Raw genomic sequence first — 14,557 nt, 5'->3', positions numbered from 1 at the left:
TTTTCGCGTTTTTTTAGCATTCTGCAAGTGTAATTAGCTTGCAGAATGCTAAAGTTTTCCAAGCGATCTGTAGCATCGCTTGGAAAACTGACTGACAGGTTGGTCACACTTGTCAAACATAGCGTTTGACAAGTGTGACCAACTTTTTACTATAGATGCAGCTTATGCAGCATCTATAGTAAAAGATAGAATGTTTAAAAATAATAAAAAAAATAAAAAAAATGCTTATACTCACCCAGACATCTCACCGGCGTCCGTTCCGTATAGCTGGTGTGTGCGCACAGGACCTTCCGTGACGTCACGGTCACGTGAGCGGTCACATGACCGCTCACGACCAATCACAGGACAGTGACGTCATCGGCAAGGTCTTTCACCGCACACCAGCTACAGGAACCGAAGCGGCAGCATGCAGTGGAGGCGGGAAGACATCGAGGGTGAGTATAGGACTGTTTTTTATTTTAATTCTTATTTTTTTACCAATTATATGGTGCCCAGTGCGTGGAGGAGAGTCTCCTCTCCTCCACCCTGGGTACCAACCGCACATAATCTGCTTACTTCCCGCATCGTGGGCACAGCCCCGTGCGGGAAGTAAGCAGATCAATGGACCCCTAGGTGTGCGGAATCCCCTGCAATTCCGCATTTTAATGAACATGTTGCTTTTTTTTTCGCGATGCGATTTTTTCGCGGAAAAAAAGGCTACATTTGCACAAAAAATGCGGAATTCACTTAAAATAATGGGAGGCATATGTAAGCGTTTTTTTCGCGTTTTTATAGCGAAAAAACGCGAAAAAAACGCGAAAAATACTTAACGTGTGCACATGGCCTAACAACTCCTGGATGTTTGTCCACATAGAGGAGTCTGAGAGCGGACAGGGTCTGGTTACTAAAAATCTTTCTGGGGGACGGTTGGAGAACTCTAGTTTGTACCCCTGAGCAATTACCTGCAGAATCCAAGGATTTTGAGATATTTTCTGCCAACCCCCTAGAAATTTCTGTAACCGACCTCCCACCTTGATGTCATTTATTTGGCTTTCCTGCACCTGTACTTGGGAGGATGGAGTCTCTACCTTTTCCACCCTTGGGATAAGACCACCTCCCCGATTTCCTTTTCCTTTTGTAGTCTGTCTTCTGACTAGGTTGGGATCTACGAAAGGGCTGGAATTTTTGTGTGTTCTCCTCAGGGAACCCCTTCTTTTTATCTGAGGCTTTTTCTAAGATGTCATCTAGAATAGGCCCAAATACTTTATTCCCTATTTTTTGAGTGGATATCCCCCGACCAAGTCTTTAGCCAGATAGCCCTTCTGGCGGCGAAGCGTACAGACTCTGCTGAAGCGTCCACCATAAAGCCTGTTGCGAGTTTAAGTAATGGAAGAGATTTGAGAATAACATCTCTGGAAGTCTTAGCTTTGAGATGTTCCTCCAAATCATCTATCCATAAATGCATGGACCGGGCTACTGATGTTGCAGCTATATTGGCCCGTATTATTGCAGCCGAGGATTCCCAAGTCCTCCTGAGCAGTCCATCTGCTTTGCGATCCATTGGATCCTTTACGGCGGAGGAGTCTTCAAACGGGATTGAGGTCTTCTTTGCCACCGGAACATCAATCTTGGGAACTTCATCCCACACTTTAATGTCCTCTGGATTATAAGGTAAACGGAGTCTTAAGTCTCTAGGAACTACTAGTCTCTTCTCCACTTCCTGCCATTCTTCCAGAATCATGGAACGAATATGATTGTTGACTGGAAAAACTTGTGTGACTTTAGCATGCAAACCGCCAAACATTTCATCCTGGATCGAGGTTTCCTCTGGCGTGTCCTGTAACTGCATGGTGTTACGAACTGCATGAAGAAGCTCATCAGTATCTGCGGCCAATGATTCGTCTCTTCCTTCCCGGTCTGATTCTTCCAGATTCTCTTCTTCGGAAGAAGGACTAGACTCGTCTGGGGAAGATTCAGGCTTGAGATGATGCCTGAACCTCCTGACGAATCATTGTTCTCATACTTGTTAATAACGCAGTCTGTTCATCACCCACAATCTTAGATGTGCACGACTTGCATAGTGGCTTCCACCAAATTTCCGGGAATTTAGCAGCACATATCGGACACTTATTTTTCCCGGATTTTTTTTCTTTCAGGTGCGGGGATGGGAGGCTCTGCCTAGAATATATAGATATACTACAGTAGATAGGGAAGTAGGGGGAGGGGTGAGCAGTGTGGTATGGCTTAGATTAACCCACTCACGTGCCCCTGAAGCTGGTCAGTCCCATCAGGTCTGGCTATGTCTTCCATAGCGAGGATAACTTAGCCGTATTTAGCGAGTGCTCCCTGTCAGGATGGCCAGCGGTATAAAGACCCCCATGTGACATTTATATAGGTTTTACCTGGTTGATACTGCCCTCCTTACCGCATCCCTGCGGCTGACCGTGCTCCGAGGCCTCACCGGAGGCCGGCGCTGCCGCTGGCATCCCCATGCTCCGGCGCTCGCCGCGACCGAAAGGGACGCGGCCGCTGGACCCGGAAGTGACCGCTTGGAAGCGGTCTCTGGAGGAAGAAGCGGCCGCATGCCGGGAATCGGTCGCTGCTGGAAGCGACCGCCGCCTCCACTCCCCAGCAGACAGGCACCCAGTCCCAGAGCCCCCTGTGCGGAGGAAATAGACCCGACCCCAGGAGCAGAGCTACACTGGGGAGGCTGAGGGACCCCCCCATAGCAGGTATCAGCCGCAGATATCTTGCGGCAGGGAAGGGAAAGGCTGGGCCCCCCGATCCCCACCATCTGCACAGCACCGTCGGAGGAAAAGCTTGCCATTCCTATCCACAGTGGGACAGGAAAAACACTGGTGGGTGGAGTGGGGAGGGTCCTTTTATCCACTTGTTGTTCCTGTCCCACTGAAGGTAAGAAGGACGTCCTCCAATGGTGCTGTCAGGTGGTGAACTGGAAAGACAGTTAGCAGCAGGAGGGTGAGCGGTTAAGCAGCAAGAAAAAAGGGAGGACAGCGCAGAAGGAAGGCCTCCGTACCTACCTGGCCAGGTGTATCCAAAAATTGCTTCCAGGTTGCCCGGCTTCTCCATTACGATTTGCTACCAATACCCCGGTCTGTACTATAAACCATCAAGTAAAGGAAAAGAAAACTACAGCCCTTGTGTCATTCAGTGATTTCTTGTGCCCTGAGTCCAGCACCACAAGGTACATGAAGCCTGACAAACGGAATTGGTAGCCCTGGGGCCCTACTCCACCTGTGGAGAGCAGAACCATCCCAGCTGCGTCACCATCAACTCCAGCGGCCTCCTTTAGCAGCGTCGACCATAAGTTGCCAAACACCACAGGTGGCGTCATGTTAAATACCATATACATAATCCCCATTTTTCGGCACAGCCAGGGCCACGGAGTTGGGTCACGGCCCCGTGACTTTCCCAAATTACTGTCTGACACGGTTCTGAGTACCCCACGGCCCTGGTGGGTGTGTCACTGCATTCGTCAAATCCACTGCGGATCTGCAGCCAAATCTGCAAGGTGTGCACCATACCCTTAATGTGGAATTGATGTGGATTTCTTGCAGATTGTCATGCGTTTTTGATGTGCGGATTTACCTTACTCAATGTAGTCATGGGTGCAGAAACGCGGCGAGGAAAAAACCACCGCGAATCCGCATGAATTTTTCTGCAGCATGTGCACAGCAATTTTCAAATTCCCATTGACTATCATTGTTATTGTACTACACTGTGGATTTGATGCGATTCCGTGCATCCAAAACCGCTGTGAAAACGTATCAAAATCCGCAACGCATTTGTTTAAACTTTTCAGCATAAATTCAAAACACTTTTTTTTTTTTTTAATTGTGACAGCCCTGTAAAATACTGCAAATATTAGAAAAACAGCAACCTCCATCATATAAAAGATAAAAATGCCAATGATGTGGAGTTTTAATCACTGTTAAGACTTATAAACTGGAGGTGGAAAAATATCGTCCATCAATGATCACGGAATGTACGGCCCTCAGGAATACTTGATCATGCTCATAAGTAATCAGGCACAGCAGAGGAGACAAACAGTAAGTTAAATTTCATTAATGCAGTCTTCAACATCTACAATTTGTACACATGGAGAAACCCACACACAACTTACCAGTAGCCTGATCAACAAGAACACGAGAATTGATGATCCGGCCAAACCCTGAAAACATATCTTCAACGTCTTTCTGTGTCATTGTTCTTGGAAGTCCACTGATGTACAAGTTTGCATCCTTAATATTTTCTGAACTTGGACGGGCAAATGAGACCTCAAAATTAAAGAGAGGACAAATGTCATTTTTGTGATTGTAAATGCATATATTTTATGGACTCCCAGTATTCATTTAAAAGCAGGTAGGCTGATCTACAGGTATACAAGACCACCAAGTAATTCACTCATATTCATCACAGCATGATGTTCAAATCTGCAGTCTGAAAAAAAATAAAATGGCAATTCACCAATTTTACCGAAGGTCACGTCTCAAAATTTTGACAGCTGTTTACTATACCAGCAAAAACACTTTTAGAACAGGTATGTGAAAACTATTTTTGAATTAGGCCTTATCTTGCTTATTTTAATTGTTTAAAAACAAAGAAAGAGATGAAAAGAATTGCTGAGAGAAGAAATTTGTTAATAAGTACCGTCAATTTCTTCAGTTGAATACTAACTCTTTAAAATAATGTGGTGCACTCTTCAGTGCATTACAAGTTTTTTTAAATTACCTTAACAGCAGTCAGAGCGCAGCTTTTCTGATAACAGCGGCAAATCCAAAAGAAAACATGCAAAATGGCTAGAATTGCGACTAGAGGCAATTTAAAGGACTTTTCCACCATATCCCAATTATCCTTAGGCTATGTGCACACGTCAGGATTCTTTGCAGAAATTTCCTGAACAAAACCAGACTTTTTCCGCAGGAAATCCGCATGCTTTTTTTTCTGGAGCTTCCCAATGCATTAAATATCAGGAAATCCCCAAAATTAATGAACATGCGTTTACGTTTTTTTTTTCCGGAAAAAACGCAACATGTGCACAAAAATTGCGGATTGCATTCTATTAATAGGAAAAGTCAATCTATGAGAAACAGTAGACCGCACTACCGCCTATTATCACAGCTGAGCCTGACCCCCTGCAATAGGAATGCGACCACCGGATCCCGGATGCTTCTGCCAAAGACACATGCCAATGAATCCAATGAAGAAACAGAAAAGCAGCACTCACCGATCCTTCCGAGACAGGTATCTCTATTTGTGCATGATAAAACTCTTCACGGCCGGGAGTACAGATAGGAAGTGTGCGGCAAGCCTGACGACGGCCGTTTCGCGCCCTCCTGGCGCTTCTACAGGTCAGTCGTAGAAGCGCCAGGAGGGTGCGAAACGGCCGTCGTCAGGCTTGCCGCACACTTATCTGTACTCCCGGCCGTGAAGAGTTTTATCATGCACAAATAAAGATACCTGTCTCGGAAGGACCGGTGAGTGCTGCTTTTCTGTTTCTTCATTGGATTCATTCTATTAATAGGATGCTTTTTTAGCGGTTTTATTGGGTTTTTTTTGCGTTTTTTCGCTATAAAAATGCATGAAAAATCCAGAACGTGTGCACACTGCCTTAATATCCCCTAGGGTATCACCCCACGCATTTGCCAATTTCCATTGTGATGAGCAATGGAGGCTGCTGGACCAGACTAGTGAAATACCCTTCGAACAATGCACATATAAACACCTAAAGACTGTACAGTTAGATAAAAAGTGGGGCAGCACTAAACAAATCAAGGCTTTTGAACAGATCATTCAATATCATTAGAAAGTGATGTGATGTTAAGTGCTGTTACTAGAACATTGTAGAGCAAGGAAGAAAGTGTCCCCACCCTTTAAGTTCAATGTTCAAACATTATGCAGTAAGCTCTTAAACCCCCTTGCAGGAGTGCACAACTCCAGTCTTCAAGAGCCACCAATAGGGTATGCTCTCAGGATTTCCTTAGCATTGCACAAGGTGTTGGAATAATCATCTGTGCGGGTGATTAAACATGAGCAATATAAAGAAAATCCTGAAAACATGCGCTGTTGGTGGCCCTTGAAGACTGGAGTTGTGCACCTTAAGGGTATGTTTCCACGGTCAGGAAACGCTGCGGATTGGACACTGCGTACAGCCGCAACATCCAATCTGCAGCGGCCAGATGTTACAGCATAGTGGAGGGGATTTTATGAAATCCCATCTCCACTATGCGTTCAAAGACGCAGGTGGCAGACCTGTGTATTCGCACATGCGGCACGTCTTTCTAGACCGCAGCATGTCTATTTATAATGTGGAGACTCTCAGTCTCTGCAAAACAAATTACACAGTCTATGTATAGGTTGCGTTGATTCCGCATGTGTTCAATGAACACATGCGGAATCACCAAGGGTACAAAAGCCGGCAGCGCTTTGGACGGAGCAGGCATGTATTGAATGCGTCACTTATTTTTTAAGTAAATATATTTCAAAAAGGTGTTTTTCACATGATATTCTCACCAGATGTCTGTAACAACCCATCCAATCCACAAAGGCAAAGAAATCAAACCACAGATGTCCATAAATTAAAGTTATGTGTAATAATGAGAAAGGACACATGAGAAAAAAAAAAGTGAACACATGAAGAAAGAGGTGAAAACATCCTTGGAAAGTGATGACACCAGCTAAAATCTATCAGTAATTATAAGGCAATCATGCCACTTGGTAAAAATAATATCACAAGGAACCCCTCATGATGAGTAAAACCAGTGAGTGGTCTCAAGACCTGTGCAACCTTATTGTTGCCAAACACATTAATGTAAATTGGTTACAGAAGAATTTCTAAACTACTGAAGGTTCCAGTGAACACTGTTGGGGCTACAATCTGGAAGTGGAAAGAACAATTTCACCATAAACCAGCCACATCTTCGTGCTCCCTTGCCTTTCCCAGGTACAATGCTGTGTGTGTTTAGCTACTTCAGCAGATCCATTCAATTCACTAACTGGCAGCAGAACTGTCGACGTAATGTCACCACTACAGCGATGCATAGGTCAAGACACCATTTAAATTGGGGAAGGCAAGGCACAGTTAAGTTGCATTTCCACAGAAGTACTAGTAAACATTAGCTCTTTAAAAAAACAAAACAAAAAAAAAATAAAAATCTGGTTTTACTGTTATTTTGTAGTGTTTACATGCTCCAGTTCACCCAATAGCAAGTAAATAATTTCTCATTGGGTGAAATGATCTTTTGCACAGAGCAAAGAATAAATCGCCCTTGGCAGCGCATAGTCCTGCGTAAACAGGAATCTCACTACCAAGAACAAAGCCAGCCTAGGCACTGGAAGATCTATTACAGTGTTTGCTTGTTTTTTAAATGACTGAAAATATTGTAAAACGTTAAAAAAAAAAAAAAGGACAACCCCTGCAAGAAACGATGTCTGCACAGCAAATATAAAAAAGGTTGAGATTTATATTTTAGAGTTTAAGTGTAAAGTGAAACTTAAAGAGGTATTCCAACCATTAAGATCCAATCCCAATGTGTAGCAAGAAAATAAGCAAGTTTTTACTTGACTTGCATTTTTATCTGATTTCATCTTACATAGAGTATAGCTTGTTTCTTAGGAGATCAACCACTAGTGCCTGGTCAATATATGCAGTAGTTCTATTCTAGTCTGATGAGTTAACTCCTGAGATATCAGTCACGTCACTCCATTAAAGGGGTATTCTCAAGTTGTCTATTGAGCAGTTGAAAGACAGGAGAGCGAGCCTCCTTGACTGTGAAGTGACAGAATATTGCTCATTCGTGGTGAGCACCTGCCACTGAATGGGACGAAAAGAGGAAACTCGAGTTAACAGGGCTAATGTCAACCACCACCTGAGACTGGTGACAGTAAAGGGGGATACAAATGGGTCGATCTAGGGACAGTATCGATTTGACCATATTGTATTAATTTATAGTCAACAAAATGGCTCCTCACTGTGATCCTAAACTTCCTTCTCCCATATCCTTTTGCAAACATCCAAAAGTAGAGAAGTGACATCACACACAGAGCAGACCTGCCCACACTTACTGAAGGCATAATGTGAGATAGTTGCACACAAGGTTTTCATAGCCAATTTCAGCAGGTGCTCCCCCTAGTGGTTAAACATCAAAACTTTAAAATTAAGGCTGGTTTCACACTTGTGCTGGGCTGAGCTGCGTAGTTCCTCTGTTAAGCTCCGCCCACTGCCTCACCTTCCATTCATCTCCGCCTACGTCGGCATGCGTTCTGCATACCTATCGTTAACATTGGGTACACAGGCCATGCAAATGTATGTGGATGCATCCACAAGCGTCTTTTTGATGCTGCGCCAAACGTAACATGTTGCATTTTATTGCGGTCAGCGCAGCGTCAAAAAGACGCATGCGGAGGCATTCGCATACATTCGCATGGCCTGCATACCCAATGTTAAAAATAGGTATGCAGGATGCATGCCAACGTAGGCGGAGCTGAATGGAAGAGGTGCGGCAGTGGGCGGGGCTTCACGGAGGAACTATGCAGCCCTCCGCAGCTCGGCCCTACGCAATTGTGAAAGCAGCCTAAGGGTATGTGTCCACGTTCAGGATTGCATCAGGATTTAGTTAGGATTTTATGCAGGTTACATCCTGACCAAATCTGCACCTGAGGTCACTGGCAGGTCACCTGCGTTGTCCTTGCTTGTTTTAATCATTGTAAGGACATGCTGCGTTCTGAAAAGACGCGCCGCATGTCCGTATCCGCGGGTCTGCCGCATGCGTCTTTTAATGCATAGTGGAGACGGGATTTCACGAAATCCCCTCCACTATGCTGTAACATCTGGACGCTGCGTGTTTGATGCTGCGCCTCCTGAATGTGGAAACATACCCTAAAACAGTTTTCATTTTTTCAATTGTTAAAAAATTGGGGATGGCACACTTTTTAATAAAACAATATGTTGTGAAAAGATTTTTGTGCTGCAAAATTAGACGCAAATCTATAAATTAGCCATCCAGGTAATTGCATCAGACTACAGAATATTAATTATAGCACATGGTGAACACACGAAAAACAACAAAACAGTAAGTCCCACATTTCTTTTTTATTCATCCTTGATTTACAAGAAAACAAAATTGAATAAATCCGTGATTAAAAAGTTGTATTTACCTTAAAAATAAAACCAATTAAACTGTTTGCAATGCAAAAGAAAAGCTTAAAAGCGACTCTGCCAAAAAAGTGTTGGGTTTTTTTACAGCGCAAAAGTAGGAAAACAAATTAAAGATTACATGTTTATTTTCTAGAAGTGTTGAGGAATAATATATTATAATAGATACCCGTACCCTATTTTTCGGACTATAAGACACTTTTCCTACAATAAATTGGAGGAAAATAACGGGCTGTGTCTTATAGTCTGGTTGTACCTGCTGTGGCTTTGGATGGGGGGGGGGGGGGGGAGTGGCTGCTCAGTTTGTCCAATTCCAGTACCAAATCAGAAGTAGCAGTGGCTGCATGACAGGAATATAGCACCCACAGGGAAGCGCTCACAGAAGCAGAGCAGGTAATAAAGATATAGCAGAAAACAGATTGTTCGGAAGAGTTAGGACATACGAAAGGGGGTTAAATAGTAGTGGATAACGTCTTTAAAGCTGTCCTCAGTTTTGAGTGGGTTAAAAAGGCAAGTACCATTTACTTTTGGAAGCTCTAGGACTCAATAAGGCAGAGCAAAAGGTGAAACCATTACAATTACGGAGCAATCTCTACATGAAATGAATGTAACTTTTCAATCAAATCTGGGGTTAACATCTTTAGCTACGTCAGAATTATAAACCATGGTATGTAAAATATCGTTGAAAACAAAAATAAATATAAAGACTGACGGCAGCACTATCACAGCACTTGGGACTTTGTTGCACGGACTTGTGCGCTTGTAAAGTTCATATACAGTATATCATTTTGGTGCCCACCATTACTTTTTATTTGGTTCAGCTATTGAAAAATACTATTTTAAAGGAGAACAAATTAAAGTTCAGGCTAAAACAATAACATGTTTTTAATCATAATCTGAACAGGTTTCAAAAACAAACATTTTAACCCCTTCATGACACACATTTACATCATGTGTAGTCTTCATTAATTTGTGACGGGCTCGCGAGCAGATGCCGCATCTTTCCCGGCAGATGATGGCTGATTTAATCAGTCATCATGTGCCTTTAACAATCGAGGGTGGAGAAGAGCAAAATTACGCTGTCAATCTCGACAGTGATACCTTATAAGCGCTTGCAGGGAGACCGTCACTCCACGTGCCCACCGGTGCTCCCATGACGTGATCACCGGTGCTCCCATGACGTGATCGTGGGGCGCTGATGGGTTGCCATGACAGCCAGAGGTCTGCTGAAAACTACCATGCTTGTCATGAAGATCATCCTGTGAAAGTCAGCCTGCAGCTGGCATTCATAGAGGAACGTTGTTTTACATTGCAGTACTGATGCCCTGCTATGTATAGCACAAACGATCAGAAGATCGCACACACAAAAAAAGTTCAATCATCTCCTTTTACTTTAAAAATAAAACAAAAGAAAATTCACACACATTTGTTATCTCTGCGTTCGTAGAAATCCAGTCAAAATATTAAAGTAAACTAAACCCATCTGTAAGCTACTTAATGAGAAAATAAAAAACATGACAGAATTACGTTTTTTTTTTTTTTTTTTGTCAGACGCAACATTGCAATAAAAGTCGATCATACCATCACATCTACCTCAAAATGATATCAATTAAAGTCAGCTAAGGGCAAAATAAGTAAGCCATCACTATACCCCGAAAATAGGAAGGAAAAAAAAAAGGAAAATAGGAAAAGAAAAAAAAAAAAAAAACACACACCATATTTGGTATCTGTGTAATTGTACTGAATGGGGTTAATCATATTTACAATTGTAAAATTGGACTTTTTTGGCAATTTGAAAGCACTTAAATTTTTTTTTCTTGCTTTCCAGTGCATTATATAATAAAATGATTACGGTAATATTCAAAAGTACAACTCGTCCCGAAAAAGAAAAAAAAAAAAACCCTCATACAGCTATGAAGATGGAAAAATTAAGTTACAGCTCTGGGAAGGAGGGGAGGAAAAAATAAAAACGAAAAATTCCACAAGTGAAGAGGTTAAGCAAAAGCTGCAGAAAAAAATCCTAAAATTACCATTCACAGCAACCAAATTGAGTAATGGGGTAAAAAAAAAAATGTTTTACGCGATAAATGGGACAGATCTGCAACAATGAGATGGCTATGTTCACAAGCTAGCCCAACAAGTCAATGAACCTGTGTCCTTCAAACAAAGCACAAAAGCCCTAAAACATGGGAGGCTTGGAAAGACTTTGAATGCAATCGGTGGCAAAGCCAAAAACCTCCCATTAAAAGGACTCTGCACTCCAATGTTTAGAAGATGTATATATATTCACCTTTATAGTTTTTGATTGCAGTCTCAATCCATTAAGAGTGTTTATTGCTCTTTCAGCATCTTTAGCATTTAAGTAATTCACAAAGCCATATCCTAAGCTGTGCCCTGCAAAAAGAAAAAAAATAAAACAAAAACAAAATAAAAAACACAATTAAGAAAAAAAAATAAATATAGTCCTGTCTGAATTGCTGGTAAATAGAATTCCAATCATCTCCCTTTCTGGTAAACATAACTGGATGCCAAAATAATCAAAGTATGTCAAACATTCATGTAGTAGAATTGCAAAAACCTATTCTCTTACACAGTATGAATCTAGGAAAAAAAAAAAAGGTTAATTTTTTTTATTTTTTTTTTTACATTAACAGTTGATTACAATCTTTCATAACATTGTACTGAGGGAACAAGTCCAGTGATTCATGCTGCCTAAACAGCAGGCTGCACGGTGGCAGCCAGGTATGAGAGTCTCGGAAACATTGTCATTCAGAGAAAATACCTTTTAAAAATCTAGTCTCAACACCTCCCCCCAGCGCCACTGCAGGCGATTGACAGGTCTCTCCTTCACATATACATATGGAGACCCCTGTCAATCACCTGCAGTGGTGCTGGTAAGAGGATCTGGACAGCAGCACGTTGTGGAAACACTGGCATTTCAGAGAATAATATATACTTGGCTTCAAAACTGCAGCCAGGTTGCAATCCATGCTGCTTGCGGTTTGAGCGGCATGAATCAGGTGACAAGTTCCCTTTAACCAATTACAGGTATGCAAAACATTGTTGCAGTCTTTAACATTTTAAAGACCAGCAACAGTTTTCAGGGCTCCAGTAAAGGCTGAGATTTCAGAAATCTCATGCACACACTTATTGTTCCTGACTGAATTTGAGCACTAAACCAATATACAGGAACACCAGAACCTACTAAATCAGAGGGAAATAAAAGGCAATATAATAGTTGTGGTGGGCCAAACAGACCCTGCGTGCTGGCCCGATAACCCCTTCACCCCCACGCCAGTTTTCACCTTCCTGACCAGGCCCATTTTTACAATTCTGGTAACTTTATGAGGTCATCACTCTGGAAGGCTTCATCGTATCCCGCTGTTTCGGAGATTGGTTTTTTTTTGTGACATATTGTACTTCACGATAATGGTAACATTTGTTTGTTATTACTTATGTTTGTGGAAAACAATAAGAAAAATTGGAAATTTGCTGTAAAGTTTGAACATTTTGCAATTCTCAATCTTTATACCCTCAAACCAGAGTTATGGCACACACAATAAACAACAAATCCCACAGGTCTACTTTACATTAGCACAATTATTGAAAATTTTGGGGGGGTTAGGAAGCTACTGTATAAGGATTAAAAGTTGAACAGCGATTTCTCATTTTTACAACAAAATTTACACATTTTCTTTGAGACAATATCCAAAAGTGACAATTCTAAAAAAAACTGCACCCCTCAAGGTACTCAAAACCACATTCAAGAAGCTTATTAACCCTTAAGGTGCGTCACAGGAACTGAACCAAAGTGTAAGGAAAAAGAATGAACGTTTTCTTTTTTCACAAAAAATGTTTTTAACCCCAACGGTTTTATTTTCAACAAGGGCTACAGGAGAAAATGGACCCCAAAAACCGTTGTGCAACTTCTAAGTACGCAAGTAACCCGTATGTGAGGGAAAACCACTGTTTGGGCACACCGCAGGACTTGGAAGGAGCTCTGTGACTTTGTGAACGCCAAAATGGCTGGAATAGAGGATGACGTTACAGAACATCATTCCTAGTAAGTGGACTCCTTTTGTCTCTTAGGTAAACATCTCAATAAGCTATAGTGTCTTCCAATAACGTGACTGTAACGTACTGCATTTATTGGTCCCCCATTTTGCAATTAGGGTTAGCAGGCCAGCGCACAGGGTTTGTTAGGCCCGCCACAGCTATAAAGGTTATGTGCCCACGTTGCGGATTTCTCCTCTCAGTTTTTAAAAAATCCGCAGGTAAGACGGACTGCATCTTACCTGCGGATTACCAGTGGATTTCCTGCGGTTTTTGTGCGGATTCCACCTGCGGTTTTACACCTGCGGATTCCTAATGAAGAGCAGGTGTAAAACGCTGCGGAATCTGCACAAAGAATTGACATGCTGCGGAAAATACAACTCGTTTCCGCGTGGTATTTTCCGCTCCATGGGCACAGCGGATTTGGCTTTCCATAGGTTTACATGGCACTGTACAACACATGGAAAACTGCTGCGAATCCGCAGCGCCCAATCCGCAACGGGTACACATACCCTTAGGCTATGTGCACAAGTTGCGGATTAGCCTCTGGAATTTTTGGTGAGGATCCTGCTTCTATTGATGCAGGTGCGGATTTGATGCGTTTTTTATGCGGATTTTATGTGTCTTTACACCTGCGGATTTCTATAATGGAATAGGTACAAAAACACTGCAGATCTGCACAAAAGTAGTGACATGCTCCTTTGACTCCGCAGCGTTTCCGCACGGAATTTTCCGCACCATTAGCACAGCATTTTTTTTTTCCATTGATTTACATTGTACTATAAATCACTTGCGGATCTGCAGCGTTTCCGCAGTAAATCTACAGTGTGTGCACATACCCCTATAGTGCATTTTATTTACATCTAATTTAGTAGGTGCTGGCATTTGTGTATATTGCTTTTGTTCTCTCTGCTATGTGTTAGGGTACCGTCACACAGTCACACTTTGATCGCTACGACCGTACGATTCGTGACGTTCTAGCGATATCCATACGATATCGCAGTGTCTGACACGCAGCAGCGATCAGGGACCCTGCTGAGAATCGTACGTCGTAGCAGATCGTATGGAACTTTCTTTCGTCGCTTGATCTCCCGCTGACATCGCTGGATCGTTGTGTGTGACAGCGATCCAGCGATGTGTTCGCTTGTAACCAGGGTAAACATCGGGTAACTAAGCGCAGGGCCGCGCTTAGTAACCCGATGTTTACCGTGGTTACCAGCGTAAAAGTAAAAAAAACCAAACAGTACATACTTACATTCCGGTGTCCGTCCTCCGGCGTCTCAGCTTCTCTGCACTGTGAGCGCCGGCCAGCCAGAAAGCGAGCACAGCGGTGACGTCTGACGTCACCGC

The 14,557-nt window shown here is 42.7% G+C and overlaps 1 protein-coding gene across 4 annotated transcripts in view; it reads right to left on the bottom strand.

The window, feature by feature from the left end:
- ELAVL1 (ELAV like RNA binding protein 1) overlaps positions 1 to 14,557 on the bottom strand; it is a 153,127-nt gene that overhangs the window by 86,995 nt on the left and 51,575 nt on the right. For all 4 annotated transcript variants that reach the window (XM_077271711.1, XM_077271715.1, XM_077271719.1 and 1 more), the window contains exons 3-4: positions 11,445 to 11,548; positions 4,124 to 4,277 (exon numbers count right to left, since the gene is read on the bottom strand). In XM_077271711.1, the coding sequence (XP_077127826.1) occupies positions 4,124 to 4,277; positions 11,445 to 11,548 (258 nt within the window). The remainder of the gene's footprint in view (positions 1 to 4,123; positions 4,278 to 11,444; positions 11,549 to 14,557) is intronic.

This window comes from Ranitomeya variabilis, chromosome 1 (genome assembly GCF_051348905.1).
Source record: "Ranitomeya variabilis isolate aRanVar5 chromosome 1, aRanVar5.hap1, whole genome shotgun sequence".
In the NCBI taxonomy this organism is placed as follows: Eukaryota; Metazoa; Chordata; class Amphibia; order Anura; family Dendrobatidae; genus Ranitomeya; species Ranitomeya variabilis.
This window is presented reverse-complemented; position numbering and strand designations above follow the sequence as displayed.